This window comes from Gambusia affinis, linkage group LG07 (genome assembly GCF_019740435.1).
Source record: "Gambusia affinis linkage group LG07, SWU_Gaff_1.0, whole genome shotgun sequence".
NCBI classification, from domain to species: Eukaryota; Metazoa; Chordata; class Actinopteri; order Cyprinodontiformes; family Poeciliidae; genus Gambusia; species Gambusia affinis.
This window is the reverse complement of record NC_057874.1, coordinates 10,269,964-10,289,622: the sequence shown is the minus strand read 5'-3', so window position 1 is coordinate 10,289,622 and position 19,659 is coordinate 10,269,964. Positions and strand designations below refer to the sequence as shown.

General features: G+C 38.9%; 2 protein-coding genes and 1 long non-coding RNA gene across 5 annotated transcripts; 2 read left to right on the top strand and 1 right to left on the bottom strand.

Moving 5' to 3' along the window:
- Positions 1-1,014: 1,014 nt before the first annotated feature.
- On the bottom strand, positions 1,015-15,100 carry LOC122834581 (WD repeat-containing protein 82-like). Of its 3 annotated transcripts, XM_044123137.1 has the most exons (17): positions 14,687-15,090; positions 14,511-14,611; positions 14,326-14,392; positions 13,531-13,630; positions 13,284-13,400; positions 13,038-13,193; positions 12,890-12,959; positions 11,907-12,049; positions 7,646-7,819; positions 6,428-6,523; positions 6,235-6,339; positions 5,452-5,466; positions 5,323-5,364; positions 5,104-5,229; positions 4,823-4,973; positions 2,362-2,483; positions 1,305-2,258 (listed from the first exon to the last, which is right to left on the bottom strand). In XM_044123137.1, exons 1-17 carry the CDS (start codon positions 14,845-14,847, stop codon positions 2,091-2,093), a joined length of 1,914 nt encoding a protein of 637 aa, XP_043979072.1. In that variant the 5' UTR covers positions 14,848-15,090; the 3' UTR covers positions 1,305-2,090. The 3 variants fall into 3 exon arrangements, with proteins under 3 accessions (XP_043979070.1, XP_043979072.1, XP_043979071.1); XM_044123135.1 differs by lacking the exons at positions 11,907-12,049; positions 12,890-12,959; positions 13,038-13,193; ... (3 more) ...; positions 14,511-14,611; positions 14,687-15,090 and adding exons at positions 7,966-8,043; positions 8,685-8,805 and having other exon boundaries at positions 1,015-2,258; positions 7,646-7,824; XM_044123136.1 differs by lacking the exons at positions 1,305-2,258; positions 2,362-2,483; positions 4,823-4,973; ... (4 more) ...; positions 6,428-6,523; positions 7,646-7,819 and adding an exon at positions 11,145-11,800 and having other exon boundaries at positions 14,687-15,100.
- Positions 7,957-8,875, top strand: LOC122834584. Its single transcript, XR_006371225.1, has 3 exons — positions 7,957-8,126; positions 8,320-8,427; positions 8,799-8,875. It is a non-coding gene; the product is annotated as an uncharacterized LOC122834584 (long non-coding RNA).
- A 610-nt stretch (positions 15,101-15,710) lies between the features above and the next one.
- LOC122834578 (mitochondrial RNA pseudouridine synthase rpusd4-like) lies at positions 15,711-19,425 on the top strand. Its single transcript, XM_044123132.1, has 6 exons — positions 15,711-16,204; positions 17,067-17,274; positions 17,366-17,459; positions 18,422-18,572; positions 18,667-18,764; positions 19,129-19,425. The coding sequence occupies exons 1-6, from the start codon at positions 15,787-15,789 to the stop codon at positions 19,330-19,332; spliced, it is 1,173 nt and encodes a 390-aa protein (XP_043979067.1). The 5' UTR covers positions 15,711-15,786; the 3' UTR covers positions 19,333-19,425.
- The last annotated feature ends 234 nt before the right edge of the window (positions 19,426-19,659 follow it).

Genomic DNA, 19,659 nt, shown 5'->3' with positions numbered 1-19,659 from the left:
GAAACCACTGTTAGTGGAGCGCCATCTTGTGAAACATCACCATGTCACTGTGACCAGGTTCTCTTCTTTGCTGCTTTTGATGCATGTTTTCCAGGAGCTCAGCAGTTTTTCCAACTGGAAAAATCCCACTGGACCTGACCCACACCAGTGCGGTTCCATCAATTGAGAACAACCTGACAAGTGTGTGTTGAAAACACAATTTCTGGGGTTTAAAAGTGAATATTAGCCATTAACACTGCTGAAATCTTTCAGCCATAATCTGCAACAGTTTGCAATCTTTTTTTTATGTGTTCCTGAAATTAAAATGTAGATTTGTTTTATTATTTTAATACTGATCAGCTGTTAAGTAAACAATTTAATTCATATGCTGCAGACAGACGTTTATGGACTTTGGAAATCACTGCAACATTTCTTGTCATGGTTTCTGCACAGTCTGCTGCCAAGATATATCAATTATTAATGAAACTAGCAATTGTCATGTTTTACAGAAATCTGTCTCATGGTGACGTAGACCCAGAGAAATAAATATTTTACAGCAGACGCAGAAAGTAGGACATGCTTTTGAAACTACAGCTATTCCAGGAAGGAGGAAAAACTCAATGTTTTGACATTTTTTCTTATTTTTCAGTCACCTGTCCTCACTAACTGGCAACCCTGTTGTTAATCTTTGACCGTTCCTCTTTGCACAATCTTCATGGTCTAGATCATCCATCTAGGAACTGAGGTTGCCAAGGAAAGGCAGGATGTTTAGTGTCTAACAAACATGTTTTTGTTGATTGCAATCTTACGCTACTGAAAGATGTAGTGAAAACTAATGTGTGGTTCTTATTTAAGCACTTCAAAGAGTTCATCTTGTTGTGCATTCTGACAAGATTCTCCAGACCGTTTGAAGATAGACAATCCCGCAGCATCACAGGGCTACACCATGCTTAGCAGTGAGATACTGTCCCAGGTTTTCATCCTTTGTTTCTCATCAGACAAAAGCATTTGTTCTTGAAAAGCTCAATCTTGTCTCATTTTACCAGTCAAAGCTCAGGTGGCGTTTAGCAAACTCCACCAATTCACAATTAGGATGTGAGGAGAGAAAAGGCTTTTTTTTTCTCAACATGTCTCCCAAACCACCGGTTGGCCTGCAGATAGCATCTAATGGTTGTCATGGAGATTTGGTGACAGCAAGAGATTAAGAGATTTATTTTTACCTTCCTTACCATCCTGCTCTCTGTGCATGATGACGAGATAAGCCTGGATCCTCTTTCAGCCATTTGCAGTTGTTTGAAACTTTTGTAAATTTTTATTTATGTGTTAAGAGAAATAATGAAAAGTCAGTCACAGTGGGATCACATCAGGTGCACATTATAAAAACCAATTAGATCTACAATTATGGCGACATTTTCACTTAGAGGATAAGAAAAAAAAATGCTTAAGTGTCTTTGTAGTTTTGAAGAGAGGCTAAGTGAAAAATTTACTTCTGTTACAATATATTTATACCAAAGAAATACAGGATGTTATTGATTGCTGATTAAAGGTTCCTACACGTCTAATAAACTTGAAACATCGAGTAGAAAATATGCTTTCATAACATTTATTTTACACAAGCAGTGTGGGGTTAGTTATATCCAACTGTGTTTCTCCACTGAATAATAGGAATAAAATTAAAGTTTGTTTGTTTTCTCATACTACTGAAATAAAAGGTTAATTTGCTTCACGGTTTCCTGCACGGTTAACCATAACGATTGAGTGTAGTGTACATCTTTAAAGGGCTTCAAATTTCCTCAGAAATCTGCTGCACCAACATTAACAACAGGCCAAATTGGGGTTAAGTATATAGTTAGTGGTAATATTCACTTTCAGATGTTTGATGTGTAAAAACGTTGGCTGTGTGTTGACTGACTCAATGATGCACAGCCGAAGATTCAGATGGTGGTTGGGGGGGGGGAATGTATCTGAGATCTACATTTCATTCAATTTCACTTTAAAAACTTTGTACTGAAATAAAAATAGAGAATCAGTGGCCTGAAGGTCAGTAGTGAAACAGCAGATTATTTCTTCAACAACTAAATTTCTGTGGATATGATTAATGGGTGCAATGTCTAATTTTCCTCCCCATTCTCTCCTGTCCCCTTGATGAGGCGCTTGTTGCCCCTCTTCCCTCCTGGGCCTCGGGGCTTAGTGAAGGCCTGCTTCAAGGTGTGCTCCATGGGGTGCACCTCCTCGTACAGGAAGTCTTCTGTCAGACTGTCGCCGCTGTCTATTTCCATCTAAACAAACAAACAAACAAACAAACAAACCAGGGCATAATGACTGACTCACTGGTCGTCAATACTGAATATGAATCGGCTGGTTATGTGGATTAACTTTTACCTTCTTGGTGACCTCCAGCTGGTAGTCTCGCTCCACCTCGTCCAGTAACCGGTTCTTACAGCTCGAGTACAGCATCCGCTCCTTGATACTACAGGTGTAGCCAGGCATCGAGTATATGAACACTGGAGGAGGCATGAAGGCGATCAGAAAGATCTTACTTTAAAGCTGCGGTATGTAGTTTATATAAAAATGTATATATTTATTTGACATATTTGTTCAAAGTGTCTCTGTGTTGTGGCACGTTGTTATGAGACGGATAAACTTTGAAAAGATTGATTTTCTTCACCTCCTTCCCAAGCCGTTTGATGAGATGCACTAATCAGAGTCAGGAGGCGGGTCTTAGCGCTGTCAATCATCCTCATGTACTCGCTGCTCATTGTGCTAAAGGCAGAGAAACAACTTATTGTGACAGGGTATGCTGGCTACAGCATAGCAGAGAGAAAAGGGAGTAGTAAGAAGGTGGTGGGATGAGCAGCGCCACAGTGAGGGTGATTGACAGCGCTAACGCCATCCTCCTGGCTCTGATTGGTTGTGTCTAGATGGCATTTGGAGCAATGGGAGAAGGCAGAGGAGCTTGATTTTTACACAAATTATCTGTCCCGTATAATACTATAACAACATGTTGACAGTTTCAACAAATATTCAAAAGAATGTTTTAATAAAAGTTACATACTGCAACTTTAATAACCAATATGACATCCAGCAACAGAGATACTTACAAGGTAAGTCCTCACCAAGTTATTAATAATATAGAGTAAATGCAACAGCGTGATGAATAATTCACACAAATTGATATTTAATTCAAGCAGACGTTCATTTGTCTCTGATGTCGTAACATGGATGTTTGAAAAGCATAAAAACTCAAAACCTTGTAATTGCAAGTTTCCTTCACTGTAATCCAGTTAAGGCAGGTTGCAGGGCAACAGAGTTTTCAGTCGTTTTTACAACATGTTGCTCAGTCTAGTCTGAGTACCATTTCATAAACTACCTGAATACATCACTGTTACCCATTATGAAGTGTATACTGGGTTTCCAAAAGCAACTAATTGGGATTAAAACGTAATTAAGATAAAGAAAAACATCTTTTGTGACCCATATTTGGTTGAGAAAGTTTTTTGTAAAGAATTATTCACACTTGGTTTTTGAAACTGCTCCATCAGTTTAAGCTCCCTTCACCACTAAAGGCTGAAGCAGGAAATGAAAACACCAAAACCTTCGTACAGCTGGGAGGAACATCCGAGATGAGTAATAACGCTCACAGGGTGCGTCAGAGGAAGACATCCTTTTGTATTACGCAATCATTTAATTCACTGTCAGAGGAAGCAACAGCACTGCTTTGTAATGCTTTGAGCATGTGGTTGGTTTACTGTGAGCTGTGGGGAAACACTGACGCTGACACGCTCTGAAAGGTCGTGGTTAACTCGACTCTAATCTGTCCAATGAGTCACTAAGATTTGGTAGTCGTTGTGGTGAAATGCCATTTTCACTGAAATGCTAAATTATCGTATTTTTATACTTCTAAATGTAACTGAAAGAGATAAAGACAGTCACTCACACAGGTATTCACAATAAATAAAAAAGAGTCAAACCCCAAATTATTCATGCCACAAAGAGTTTAAAAGAACCCAATTATGCCAATATTGTCTATTCTTACTGGAAGTAATATTAAAGATGGCTTTTTATGCTACGTGAAAAGGTTAGGATAGGTCTATGGTCTATACAAAACATGTTCACTGCATTTTTTTGAACAAAATCTTTCTTAGACAATAACATTTTAGACTGGTCATTTCTGCCTGTTTTGAGCTCCTTCCAGAATGAGCTGTTTTTGGGCTCCTGTCACTTTAAATCTGTGAAAATTGCTGCAAACAGATGCGCAATTATACAACCGTAGATCTTTGTAAAGCAGATGTAGCTCCTTTAGAACAACCAACAAGAGAACAACAGCAGCTTGTGGATTGTTAGTCAACAACAAAACTTTTGTTTTTTCCAGCAGCCTCCTGGAGTCTTAGAACTCAGCTTTGGTTGCTAGGTGACGGGCTGGGCTTTGCTGGGGTTGCTAGGCGAGGGGCAATGCCTGCTGATTTGTGACGTTACCTTCTGGAAGTTTTTGAAACAGGACATTTTTCAGACACCAAGAAACATTCATTTATTGCCAAAAACGGACTAGGTGTTTTTTTTTTAAAAAAAAAGCTAAGGCTGTATTTAAAAGGAGTACTAAGATGTAAAAAATTTGAGTAAAATCTCCTTTAAGGTTTCTGAGTTGTCCAGTCAACTTAAATTTGATTAAAAATTTGTTACATCAAACAAACTTTAGGAGATTATTTGCCAAAAGTACCAGAGGAAACATTCAAAACTAGTCCAGTACAAAATCTTATTCGTGGCCAACTGTGAAAAATGTCCGACATCATTTATCTTTCTGCATGTTTTCATCTCGTCTCATGAAAGCGGAGTGCATACTGACCCAGCGCCTCCTGCAGCTGGCCTTGGTGGGAATGCTTGAAGACAAAGAAGTGATATCGTGGGGAGTCTGTGGGAATCCTGAAGGGAAGCTCGTGGGTTTCTGTGGGTTTGGTGTGAACCAACTCGATCGTCTCTCTTTCTACATCCAGCCTCTGGAGCACAACATGTCCAAGGAAACTTTGAGGGACTAAATCACTTTAAATATAACTCATTATATTAAAAACGACAGTGTGAAACTAAGACTACCCACTGATTGCACAGCGGTTTGGTTTCCGTGCTCACCAGCTGGATGTAGTTGATGCGTTTGTGCTTGAGCTGCTGCAGAGCTCGTTTGGCATCTTCCTGTAAAGGGAACGCGAGACCCTGGAGAGTCTGTGCTCTCTTGTCTAAGCCAAACTCCATTGTGACCTGGAGAAGAAAAAACACAGAGTGTCATGAAATCAGCTCTCTTGCTGCAGCGTGTAAAATGAGTGTTGAAGCAGATGATCGGAGCTGACAGACCCTCGCTCGCGCTGTTGGGGTTCCAACTCTTCTCCGTTCCTCCTGTAAAATAAAGACCAGTTGCTCTCTTTGACTTTTGTTAACTGCAGTGAACAGACTCGAGTTCTTGTGTGAGAAATATCAACCTACCCAGACAACTTTATCCTGAAGCAAAAGAAAGGAAAAGGACAACATCAAGCACTAACAATGAACACGTTCTACATGCAGCTCCTTGGAAAGACATTTAAAGCGCTTTAATTTGTTTGGCTTTGTTTTGCTTTTGCAAGACAGATTTCAAAGTATTTTATTGGTATTTCATGTGAAAGATAATAATCAATCTCGCAGATTTCAACATTTATTTTAGTTTTCCACTCTGATAAATTCAGTAGAGAACATTATGACACAAAAATATGTAGCTTAATATCGTCCTGTTATCTCCGTCTCTGCTGGATGGAAGCCTGCCCAGAGCATGATGCTGCCACCACCATGTTTAATGCTGTGTTTATGGTTTTCTTTTAACAATAGTTTTTTTCTCTCGCCACATTCTGCTTCTCCTACTGGAAATATGAATCTCTGCAGCTCCTCCAGAGGAACTGATCAATCCTCTCTCTGCCTGGATGCTCTATTTGCCATCGTCTTTCCATTTTTGTATAATGGACTAAACTGATGCTCCATCCGAGGTTCATAGTTTGTTTTTGTTTTTCTTTATAACCAAACCCTGCTGTAGATTTTGTACTTGTAAAATATTTTACAAAAAAAATAAAAAAATACATATTTATTCCTTCCACTTCACAATGACCACTTTGTGTTACTGTACTCCTGAAATAATCAGTGAGAAAACATAAACGTTTGTGCTCGTCACACAAACTTCTCATTAAAACGTGCACAGAGACTTTTAAGGCCTCCAAAGAGCTCATGGGATTTCTTGAGCACCTCTGTGATTTTGATTCGTTGTAGTTCCTGCTCGACCGACGTCAGAGGAGCTGGAGAGGAGCAGGAGGAACGGTGGCGCATGTATCCCTGAAAGCACAGGTCGTCCTGCAGACAGAGAGTCAGCAAAAAGCTGCTGATTAATAACACTCAGGAGACAGCCGGTGGACCTCAGTATGTTTTATTTTTTCCTCACCTCGACTGTGCCGAACATTTCGTCTCTGATGTGACCGCCTCCAAACTCTTTCTTCAGTGTGGCACGGGTCGCAGCGTACATCATCTTCTGCCTCACCTACAAAACACGCAGGAGGAATTTTCTGTAGCTTTAAAGTAAAATCCTTTTCACTGAACTATTATTACTTCATTAATCCATCCATTTTACAATAAAAAGCAGAAAGAAAAAAAAACTCGACTGGTTGGACACAATCAGCAAAAGGATTACTTTTAGTTCCATTGGAGATTATTTCTTTATTTTAGGCCCATAATAGGTTTGATGTAAGCAGCAGAAATAAAATTTTGAGAAATATTTCTTGTACATCTGGCTTGTGAAAGGTGACTACTGGTGCTTTTAAACTACTGTTCACTCCTTTTCATTTTACTTACAAAGAGCCTGACTTTTTTTTCCAATCCATCCTTCTGACACTGAATCGATTATTGAAATAATCATCAAAAAAACTATCCTAAAAACACAACCAGAGCTGCAACACAGCAGTCTAGATTGAAGCATATCCACCTGTTAGAATGGCCTAGTCAGAGTCAAGATCGACATTTAAAATCCTTGGAAAGAAATAAAACTTTATGCTCACAAACACTAATTATACTTTACTGGTTTTGACTTACAATTTCCTTGCTTAGATTACACAGCAATTCATGGATGCAACACCTAAACTATTATTATTTTTTATTATTATTAAAGTCACATTAGGGCGTCAGCTAATTTCTACAACATTTTTTTTATGTTTTGCGTTTGACTAAATCAAAGAAAGAAAACAAGTTTGTTTTTACAGGATATTGTTAAAGTCATTCGCTGAAAAAAGAATTGATCATTAATTGTATTTAAGAATCTATTTGTGCCTAATAATGGATTTTAGTAAATGACTTAAATGTCATTTAAGACTCTTAAGTCATTTCTCTTAAAAGGCAAATGACTTAATGACTTAAGTTCTTAAAGTAAATGACTTAAAAAAACAAACAGGCAGAAACCTTTGAACTAAAATGGTCACTCGCTAAAGTGAAAATTAGAGGAAAAGCTGAGAAAATCCAAAGAAAACATAAAAAGACTAAAAGAGAATCTGGCTACATAGATTTGAAAGAAATAAAAATGTTTTGGAGCAAATCAACGTATTTCCTCTCAGATTCTCTGTAAATTCAAATTACTCTTGTGCAGAAATGAACATCTTATATCCAGACATACTGGTGACTGGTCAGGTGACCATGCGATGAACGTCCACTCGTATCCCTGTGCATTCTGGGAATCCAGGCGGTAAAGGATGTAGCAGGGCTCCTGAGGCGTGAGAAGAGGAAGCACAAACTGGTCGTAGTCTTTGTCCCAGCTCTGCACCGGCTCTCTGAACGAATCCAACACCAGCTCCTCTGTAGAAGAAAATAATAATAATAATAATAATAATAATAATAATAATAATAATAATAATAATAATAATAATAATAATAATAATCAAGAAAAAAATTACACCTAACTCAATCAAGAGGTTTGTGAGCAAAGGAAATGTTTACCATTGCTGATTATGATCTTCAATATTCTGATGGAACCTCCTCTTGCTTGAGCCAAGAACTGTTTGAGCTCGGGCGTAGCTGCAGTAATCAGATATAAGGCAAAACAAAGTTAAAGAAACAAACAGTGGTTCTGCAGGTGAAAGCAACTGAGACAGAGTTTGGTAAGTAAGAAGTTGTGACTCCGCTGAGGAGTGAAAATTTGATCCGCAGCCAGGTATTCATCACACCGTCGCCTAAACTGATTAACACGCCGGACAGCGTCTGGCCCGCTGCAGCTGCTGGACAAAAGCAACTTACATTCAGAAATTAAAAAAAATATATATATTAAACACAGAAAATCTTTATTCTCTGTAGTTCCTGATCTGGTCTCAGTCTGGTTACCAAACCCTGCGATCTCATGAATGATGTAAGATCAGGTGAGAAAGAGGAACACTTCCGTTAACCAGTCCCCCCAGTGCTCCAGTAAGTGAACTCTATTACACACGCACGCACACACACACGCACACACACTGCTGCTGAATGAATGAGTTCATTATCAAACAAGCAGACGTTTCAATTAAGCATTTTGTTTGACTCTTTGTAATTTTAATATAACTTGATGAAGTTGCTAATGTTCTGCAAAAGTTTGCAGATTTGTTTCTGAAAAGTGCTGCAAATTATTACCCCCCCCCCGCCCCCCCACAAAAAAAGCCCCAGTCTAATTAGTTTTACCGACTTACCATTAATCCCGGTTTGGTGTGACATCTTTTGGCAGTCGCTGTGCACGGTTTCCCGTTCGTCTCATGCAGCAGAGACCCCTTCCAGGTCCTCAGTGTCCCTCTCTCTCCCTGCAGGTGAGCGGCCTCTCCTCCGATGGCAGACCGATACAGAAGCACGCACAAGTGACATAAACGCCTGGAGGATGACTCGGGAGCTCCCTAACGCCTGAAACACAATCTCCGGAAGTGTGGCCAATGAGTAATAATGTGCCTGTCAGTGGATATGCCTCCCCAATGGGCGATCTAAAACACTGTGCATATCGATGGCAGCAGCGGTAATGGTCTTAAATGGGCCGCTTCCTGTCCCGTCTGGAGATCCGGAGATGTCCAGGCCAGAGATCGAAACTGCGTTTCCAGAAGCTGCTTCTGTGTCGCGTGTAATGACATTTTAGCACTCCTTCACAAAGAATGGACAATCAGGCAGACGCAACGGCGTGATCTCAAATTCCAGCCACCTGCTCACAGAAATGTGACACCAGGCCAGAATCTGATCGCTACATTTGAACATGGTTCCCCCTTCCCACGAACCTGCAGTCAGTACATCTTGTGCCTGCGACCAGAGAGCAGATGAAGAGCTAAGAGCAGGACGGCTGCGGGTACAAGCTCAGAAAACCCACCCAGTGGCATTTTATCATAAAGTCTTCACAACATTTTCGTCATGCAAAAACCACAAACTTCAGTGAATTATTGTACAAATCTAAAAACTGTATTCAGTAACTTTTACTAGTTTACCCATAAATAAGATGTAATTAAACATCTCGACCTTTGACACTTTTCCCACTGCAAAATTCAAGCACTTTTCAAGCATTTTCAGGTTTTTTTAAAAAGTTTTTTTTTCTTTGACTTTTCCGGTACCATACTTTGGAGATTAACAGTTTCAATTCATTATTATATATCACTTACTATATGACATTATGTTATTGACAATGTCTTGTAATAGTATTCTAGGGGAAGTTTAGTCTGATTTAAGTTTAGACAGTGAGAAAAATAAAGAAATACAAATATCTGGTTTCTACTGTAAATTTGAATAAAACGTTTAATAAAACGTTAGATTGTACTTTCTTAAGAAGCTGTCCTGTTTGAATATTAAGAACTTTCAAGGACTTTAAACTAAAATCAATCACTTTCCAAGCCTTGAAAACATCTAATTGAAATTTAAGTAGCTTCAAAGATGTCAAACATCCGTACAAACCCTGCGTTGAGCATTTTACCAATTTATCCAAATCGGCTTCACAAAATGGAAACAGTGCAGCTCAGAGGAAGCTTTGGAGGAGGTGCAGAGATCCACAGCTCAGGCAGAATATCTAAGCTGTGGCACTTTATTGAGCACTAAAAAAATACACAACAGTGGCAAACAAGTGGCCTGTGTGAAAAACGCAGTGTGGCAGAAACACAACAAACTGAGCAAACAATGGTGACCTTGAAACTTGGAGGTAGAGACGGGGATGCTGGTAAGAGTTCATGGGGAAAAGAATGGATAAACATGCGAGGCGATCCTGGGAAAACACCTCAGAAGCTGCAACTCAAGTTTCTACTTGTAAAACAAAAACCAAGAAGAAAAAAAAATAGTTTCAGATCCCCGATAAAGTTATCCACAATGTTGTTTTGGTTTTTTACGTGAAATCCTAATAAAATTATCGAAGTTTGTGGTTGTAGTGAATGAAAAGGTTTAAGGGGAAACGGTACTTTAGTAAGGAATGGTGTGACATGAAACACCACACCGACTTTTATGTAAGAGGAGCTCTGTAGTGATGTAAAATATCTGGATAGACGTCGGTATCACAAGCACCAGATACAAAAACGAGCTAACACGGAGAAAAGACGCCAGAAGTATTAAAAGTTTAAAGAGAATGACAAAAAAAATTGGCACAAATTTAAACTGCTGTACTTGATTTCTCTCATTTATTCACACATGATTTGCTCACACACATACGTGCTCACACACGGGTGTCGGTAAGAGAAAGAGAAGTGTGTGCCTGTGAGGTTACCTGTGATGGGATCATCCATTATTCACTCTGTGGTGAGTACACTACCCAGGCATGTATTCATTATTCAGCGTGGCTCCCACCCCTCTCCTCTGCCTCAGGAAGACAAAGCTTTAGATGCACAAACACACATCTCTGATCCTCAGTATTGGAGACTGACCTGACAGTTTTCAGGTCAGTCTCCAATACTCCAAATTATCCAAACGTTCGCTACGACTATATGACATAATTATGGAAAACGTACCGAGAACAGCACCATCTCAACAAGCCAATTTACGTTGAGCTACACTACAAAAACAATCAACTAAAGGGAAATGAGGCTCATGTGTTTGACTTAGTGAGGATTTATGCAACTGGAAAACTTTGTGGTGAAGTATCATGTGTTTTAAGCTGTAGAAAATTAACAATGTTAAAAGAAAAAGTCTCCCAAACTTTGCACTTTAGACTTAAAGTTTATTTTGTTTTTAAAACACTCACATTGCTGAAATACACGAGGCATGTTTCGACATTACTACTTCTATCTTTGTCAAAGCTGTGAACAACAGACATAAAAAATAATGGACACAATGAGTCTCATTGATATATTTGCATTTTAGTGCTTTTTTTTAAAAAAAACAACTTGTTTTGCTTTTTGTTTATTTTGTTTCAGGTTTTGGAGTTTGTGAAATGTTGGACTGAAATGGATGGATGGATGCTAAGAACAAAAATGGCAAAAGGGAAAAAAGAAAGTTTCTCTATACAACATAACAGTTTATTATTAAAAACCTAAGTAAAAACTGTCCATTGAACAGGTAGTACAAAAGCCATGGTATAAAATTATAAAAAATGAGCACCTAAACGGTCTTAAAAACATTGGGGGTTTTTTACACAGAACTGACAGCATCTTTTGGCCTTTCACATAATACTGACGCAAAAGGAACAATAACTTAAAATGCAAAAGTAACGGCATTTAAAAATACTTCTGAATTTCTTGGTTAACAAGTTGCAACTGTGCTAAAGTAGAGTGCAACACATGAAGATATCCAACTTCACTGCTGGGTGGGAAGCCGTTTCAGCCCTCTATAAGTCATCAACGCAGGGGAGCCAAAGAGACTGGAAAACACACGAAAACAGTAAAGATTGACATGGACAGCAAAGTCAGAAGCACTTTGTCCAGCAGTGCATCTCTGAGAGCGTCATATAATGTGTTTGCTCTCACCGTGTTTGTGCAGGCGCTGGCAAACGTCATATATCTGGGGTTAAACTGCAGAGTGTTGATAGGGCCTGGATGTTTGCCGTCCAATACGGCCACCTTCATCCCACTTTCAGTGCTCCAAACATGGACTCTTCCGTCCTCTGAACCTGCACGAGACAAGAGTCTGTGTACGCCGCCGGCCCAAAGTGGTCAAACTCCTTTAACCTTTTCACGTACTGCTTCGTTACGACCACAGACTCCAGTGTAGTTTGTGATGAAGACCAGGCAATGCCAGACAGGTCGAGGAGAAAATTACAGGGTTAGAAAACAGCAACCCGAGCTTTGAAAATCTCAGAGAAAAATTATTTTCATCATCCTGTGAAACCTGCAAACCAAAAGGAGCTCCACTGCTGTGGGCGGAGGTTCGACTTCGACTGGCTGAGACCTAAATCTGTTTATGATTTAACAGATTTAACCCAAATCTGTGTAACAAAACTAAGCCTGATCAATTAAAATGAACTCAATAATTTCCATTTGTATAATTTATTGTTCTTTTTTCTCTCTCTCCTTCTACCAAAAATCAGTGCTTTGATCTCAATTGTCCCTTTTTTTGAAGGACTTCAAAATTAATTTTATTTGTCGTTTCTGTTGTCTTGTTTTTATTTTTGGATATTTTAAATGTCTTCCAGTTTAATGATCTTTGACAATTATGCCACGCCATTATCCCACTATCTTTATATTACTTGAAAATTGTCTCAAAACAACAATATTATCAGTTATCGCAATAATTTCAGAGACAATTTATTGTCCAGTAAAATCTGTTATCATGGCAGGCCTAAACAGGACTTAAAAATTGATTATCATAGATATCCTCCTAGGAAGTCTGTAGTTGTAAAATGACAAAATTAATAAAAACTCAAGATGCTTGAATACTTTTGTGAGACCTTGTGTTGCCCCCCCATCTGACAGGAAGGGACCCAAACAAATGAAGACGTTCTGTTTCTTACCAATCATGACGAATTGTGAGTCTGGGGTGAAGCAGGCCTCCAGGGCGATGCCTTTGTTATTGTTGTAACCCTGAAATCAGGTGAAACACTGAGACACATCCAGCTGTTTACTAGTCCCGTCTCTTTATTACACGTTAACGAGTCTTACTGAAAAGGTGTGCAGCACAGATCCACTGAAGGCATTCAGGATGCGAACGGCGCCTCCATTGGTGCAAATGAGAATGAGCTTCCCATCGTTACTGAATTTCAGTCCAGTCCAGTCACAGACGCGATTTAATCTGGCCTCAAAGCACGCAAAGGGACCCTAACACAAACAGGAAGACCGCAGATGTCACTAGTCAGACCGGTCGCTGCTTCACGTAGGTCAGGTCAGACATCTGGCAGTGATTTGTACCTTGTCAAAAGCACGAATGTCGTACAGTTTGATGGCCTGTGATTCCACTCCAGCTGCAAAAACCAGCCCATCCGGGTCAAATGAACACACAGGTTTCCCCAACGGATCGGTCAAACCCTGAGACACAAATAAACACAGAGACAAGACAACAGGATTTAATGAAACGCCACCATCCTACATATTTTTTTTTTTCAATTTTCTTTGTTTTTTTTAGTAAAGGAAAGCGGAGCTTGAACTAAACTCTCACTTGACAGTTGGGCGAACGCAGATCCCAGATGCGGATCGTCTTATCCAGCGAACTGGAGATGAACGTCTCGTCCAGTGGAGACATGGAGAGAGCCGTTACCCTGATTGGAAAAATAAAATTGACTTTGATCGTTCAGGAAGGAGCTGTCAGTTCATAGAAAAGCAAAAACAACTTAGTCTGGTAATGCTCCACCGTCCAAACTACTTTCATAGAAAACGTTGAAAAGTTTTCAGAAAGTGAAATAATGGCAGTTGACAGACAGAGATTTTACTGACAAACCCCATTTGAACATAGGTTTTCTCCAATTAAATCTAGAACTTCATCCTACCAATAAAGGTTCAAAATGTAAGAGAAACACATTTCTTAACTTTGTTACATGTGTCAATAACTTGATACTGTGGAGATAGAAAGTGTTTGTGGATTATTAGTGACTCAAGTTATTTTCATGGGAATGTCTGTGATAAACAAACACACAGATCAAAACTAACTCCGTCTGCACATCAACACACCAACTACATGAGGAACAATGGTGATGGCAGTATCATACTGCAGGATTGTTTTTTTCAACATGAAAAGGGGAAGCTGGTCAGAGTTGTTAGGGAGATACAGCCACAACTACAGCCGAATGATACAAGTGTATTTGGGTTAGGAAGGTCTAGTCAAAGTCCAGACTTAAATTGAAATAGGAATTACAAGTTTGTGGATGTAGCTTGACAAAATGTGAAATAAAACCCCCCTGAAGGAATACGAATACTTTCTCAAGGCTGAATGTTGACTCTTTAGTGTATTACTCACCTTGCAGTGTGACCAGGGAAATATCGGATAAACTTGTTGTCAGAGAGCGACAGATATCTAATTGTATCTGGAAGACAGAACAACAATCTCTGATTAATAAAAGTGAAGTTTATGTTACTCATTAGACCTCCGTGTACTTCATGCCGTGTGATGACAACAACAGGCTGTAACCTGCAGGTTCTCACCGTCCAGCTTGTTGGAGCTGAAGACCACAGTCTGGACTTCCCTCTGCGTGAAGCGGATCAGATCTACTCCGTACTTCTTGCTGTACAGGGTACTGAACGGTCTGGAGCAGAAACAAATCAGAACTTAACTCATATTCACACGATTGCTGTTTATTAACAATGACCTGCTCACTTACTTTCCCTCCTGGATGTCATATAAAACAATAGAGTCGTCGTCGCTGCTTGAAACGGCATGTTCTCCATTTGAGCTGTAGTCCACACAGTTAACTTTCTCTGAATTCAGTCGATAAGTCCTGGCAACTTTAAAACTCCTCAGCAGACTGTCCGTGATCTTCATTGCTCCAGTAGCCAATTAAAAACATAAAAACAAAGCCAGCACGTCGTTCTTTCTCTGCTTGACTTAACTGCGTTTTAAAATCATTTCTGATTAGAAAAGCGTTGCATTATATCAAATTGCCGCTGTCAGACACGTATAATTGGTTATATTTTCGTTATTAATGCCTTAAACGACGTTTTCCTTCCTCTTCTGATTCTTGTTTTCTTTTAGTTGATTAGCAGGAAACGTATGATATGCGTTACCGCCATCTACTGGAATGGAGTGTGGCTAAAAAAATGTCTTGTTTCATTCAAATTATCTATCTAATATGTATATATATATATATATATATATATATATATATAGATATATATATATATATATATATATATATATATATATATATATATATATATATATATATATATATATATATATATATATATATATATATATACATACATATTAGATAAATATATATATAAATTAGATTTTTTATTGCTGGAAATGAACTAAAAGCATCTTAGACCATTTATATGTCTAATAAATAAAATGACCAAAACTCTGCACATTAACACAGTAATGTGTTGATGTGTGGAGTTAGTTGATGTGCACTTTTTTTTTCTTGTTGCACAGAACAGAGTAGAAAAACAATTGGCCCCAAAAGTTACATAAACGTTTAAGGCAAATGCCACATTAAAGTAACTTTTGGTAAAAATAACAATAAAAAATCTTGTCTAATTTAATGTTATGCAGCTAAATGAGAAGATTTTTTAAATAATATTATTTTGGCAGTTTTTTAATACAGAAAAATTTCTGCAAAACGTTTTTATACCACTGAGCTACGCTCTTGAATCCTTTTACTTTGAAAAGTGCGACCCGGATATAAACTCATAGTGTTTCCTGTAAAGTTGTTTTCAATGGCTCATGTGTTGCCGCTATCTTTCACCTTGAATCATCATGAACTGCTGTAAAGCAGTAGCCGTTCTGGGCGACCAAATGTTTTTTTCTTTGGTTAAATCGCGTACTATCTGCCGCCGGCTCCCGGCCACAGCACCGGTCCTCTGCCGGAGTCAGCACACCGCGGCTAAGCCCTCGCCAGGCGGCTCAGAAACCGCTGAGAAACCCCGGCTGAGAGCCATCGACCTGGCCAGGAAGATCCGACAGGAGAAGGCGAAGACTCAGAGTGAAACTCGGACTCAGGAGACGGATCCTCCGGTGTCCGGCTCACAGCAGAGAGTGACCGAGCTGAAAAGGTTCACTACGCAGCTGCAAAACGTCCATCCGAACGTGCTGGCCAAACATCTGCACCGAACCGTGCTGTACCGGGACAGCGATGTGGTTATCCTCAACAAACCCTACGGCGTCCCCGTCAGAGGTAAACCAGGTTCCTGTTGGGTTAGGGTTCAGAAAGAGCGGAACAAGCAGAAGAGCTTCACAGGATCTTCTGTGAATAAAAAATAAAATATATTATGTGTAAATTGAACAGTTTGTTAAAGTAGGTATACCATCGGTCACCATGAGAAAAATGTAACGTGAAATGAAGACATTAAAGCAAACGTATATATATATATATATATATATATATATATATATATATATATATATATATATATATATATATATATATATATATATATATATATATATATATATATATATATATATATATTCTGTTGAATGGATTTTAAAAATGGGCACATTCTGTGCAGATTTTTCACTTAAATATTTTATTGAATATTACAAATGCATCAAAAGATGCAAATAAACAAATATTTCAATTCCATTTTTAAATAAGAAAATAAATATGGCCAAAAATGCAATAACCTACCGTGTATGCTTGATCTGTTGTACATCTGCACATAAAAAGATAAATGAAAATAGCTAGAACTATCCCTATTGCGGTGTTTTGGGTTGAACATCTTTGCAATGTTTTTTTTTTTGTTTTTCCACATGTTGCATCTAAGTGCAAGATGTATTTATGTTTTTGTAAATTTTTTGCTTAATTATTGCGCTGACTGTGTTGTCCCAGCAAGTAGTCTTTTTTGAGTCATGCATGGGGTGGGAGGCATATGTAGACGGTAAAAAGGGTTAACCATCCTCTCCCAGTGGTGTGATTTAAAACGTTTCCATTACTCTGGCATTTGGATTTTAATGACGCGATACCAGGGCTCCTTGTTGAGCAGCTAAGAACTGGAATGACATTTAAAATTTGTACAAAACCCTTCTCTGTCTTTTAGAAGAGTCTGGTGTCACGACCATCACCTCTGTGCTTCCTGTTCTGTGTAAAATGCTGGACGGGCTGAAGACGAAGACGGACACTGAGCTGCTGCCCTGTCTGGGTGTGGAGAAGGACTCATCCGGAGCGCTCCTGCTGGCCAGGAGCGAAGCAGTACTGGAGCACATCCTCTCCCTGAGTAGAAATAATCAAGTGGAGAGGAAGTATTGGTAAATTTATGGATGTCATTATTGGTAGCTGCATGGTTTCATTTTAAATAAAGCTGCTGTGTTAGTTACCAAGGTCTCTGCGTTTCTTCAGGGTGATCACAGTCGGTGTTCCTGTTCCTTCTGAAGGGCTGATCGATATTCCCATCATCGAAAGACAAGTTACAGGTCCTACGCCACATTTCAAGGTGTTTCTTATTCTCCATTTTTCATTATTTGTTCAATGAGAATGTAATAAAGATTAGTCAAAGTATGATGAAGTGCACACCACTTATAAACCAAATAACCACATTTTTAAATGCCACTCTGCAAGTTTCAGTGCAAAAAGATAAAAATACAAGTTCATCTTTAAATCTCTACCTGGATGCTTAAATTCATTGGTGCCACACGATTGTCTTCAGTACAGACGGATTGGATAGTTTATAATTTATTAGTCCCAGAAGGTGAATTATATCAAAACAAAATAAAAAAAATGTGTGGAATTAAAACCAAGATGGTTGGAAAACACTTTAAATAATGAGAATGTCTTATATTAGCTGCCTGGAACGACCTATTTGTGTTAACAAGCAGTTGAATATTTGTACATAGTAAAATTGTAGCATATGTGAAGCAACAGTATAATAAGGTGATATAAAGATGTCCCCAAGTAAACACTGGATTGTGACCAAATTTAGATTATATTGGACTATTTGATCATTATCTAATTGAGGTAAACAGGCAGGTTTTTGAGAAAATCCCATTTTTTATTTTTGTGTTTATGAGTTTTTACAAAAATTTTTTACTGTTGAGCCAGAAGTTTTTAAAACATTTTTAATTTTTTCTTTTTTTTTTTTTAATCTAAGACTATTATTTTAGCTGAGCTTATGAGCTGATGACCTGATATGGAAGAGCTTAGGTGTTTATCCTGTGTTGCCACGGCAACGGGTTCGGTTTGATGAACCGTCCTGACACCGAATACTCCTGTGTTTATCTCAACATGGCGTGTTAAGCTTTCCAGATTTATTCTCTTAAAACAGACCCGATTAGCTTGGGGTTAAGTACTTTACCACCGGCTTATGATTTCTGGTGACTGAGCTAAAGAGAAATATTGAAATGGAGGTAATCTTGTTGATGCGCACGCGTTCTTTAGTTTCGTAACATTTCGTTTCAGATGACGCTGAGTCCGCTTTTCCGAACGAATGAGGCCGGTGACGGCGTGACCAAAGTGCGAAGCCACAGACAGGCCCATGCTGCAGCCACCAAGTACCGAGTCCTGGACAGCAGCTGCGGCTGCAGCCTGGTTGAGCTCCAGCCTCTCACCGGTTAGACCACATTACTTCAGCTGATGTAACGTTTTTATTTTTTTCACCAAATCAGTTTTAGTTCCACTTTCACTGTTTTCTTTTGCATGCACAGGGGTGAAGCACCAGATGCGGGTACACATGGCGTATGCGCTGGCGTGTCCCATTCTTGGAGATCACAAATATTCCCACTGGAGCAAACTGGCACCGCAGGTGAGACACATTAAAATATACAGTAGAGACCAAAAGTTTGGACACACAGTTGTCCAAACTTTTGGTCTGTACTATATGTATATATATAGGCCTATATATATATGTCTTTTGGCAAAAAATAAGTTAGGCCATTTTTACAGAGGACCTTGTGTCCCGTGCCATTATTTTAGGAAGGTGACAATATTCAGTGTAGTGAATGTATGTTTTTTTTATTATTATTATTGAAATTAACTTTTTGGTGATATTCTATTGTTCTTTGAATGTTCCTGTAGAAATGTAATTATTTGGTATTAGAACAAAACAAATGATTGACAAAGCTTCTATGAAGGCCAGGCTTAGTTTTTTTTTTGTTTTTGTTTCACAGAAATTACCGGAGCGTGTGCTGACGAAGCTCGGACTGGAGCAGAGCAAGAGCCGGTACCTTCCTCTTCATCTGCATGCTCGCCGGCTGGTGCTGCCGGGTCGCAGCCAGTCCGATGTCGCCGTGTCCTGCCCCATGCCCAAGTACTTTATAAAAACACTGAACAGATTGCAGCTGACGTTCCCAGAGGACAAAAATGACGAATAACCCCTTCGCATCTGTAAAAAGCTGGGTTATACTGAGAAGCTGCTGAATAAAGGAGAAATAACCATTTAAATTAAATGGGGACTTTTGTATCAATACCGACCTGAGTTTGTGTTTCTAAGAATTTGATAGAGCACAAAAGGAGTTTGTTTTGTAGAAAACGGTTGCATTGCAGCCGTGTTACTGTACAGACCTATATAATGTCTTCATATTAAAGTGGATATGCTAAGGAACACAAAAGTGATTTTTTTTTTCTTCCCTGCATTATTTGACACAATTCAAGATACGAGAATATTTCCAACCGTTTCTCCTCTTTAATATCCTACTATA

Coding starts and splice junctions, on each gene's coding strand:
- LOC122834581 (XM_044123137.1), bottom strand. CDS start 14,847: ATGAAGATCACGGACAGTCTGCTGAGGAGTTTTAAAGTTGCCAGGACT. Junction 12,960..13,037: donor CTGTGCTGCACACCTTTTCA/GTAAGACTCGTT, acceptor ACCTGATTTCAG/GGTTACAACAATAACAAAGG. Junction 4,974..5,103: donor GCATCAACTACATCCAGCTG/GTGAGCACGGAA, acceptor GTTGTGCTCCAG/AGGCTGGATGTAGAAAGAGA.
- LOC122834578 (XM_044123132.1), top strand. CDS start 15,787: ATGAACTGCTGTAAAGCAGTAGCCGTTCTGGGCGACCAAATGTTTTTT. Junction 16,205..17,066: donor CTACGGCGTCCCCGTCAGAG/GTAAACCAGGTT, acceptor TCTGTCTTTTAG/AAGAGTCTGGTGTCACGACC. Junction 17,460..18,421: donor GTCCTACGCCACATTTCAAG/GTGTTTCTTATT, acceptor ATTTCGTTTCAG/ATGACGCTGAGTCCGCTTTT.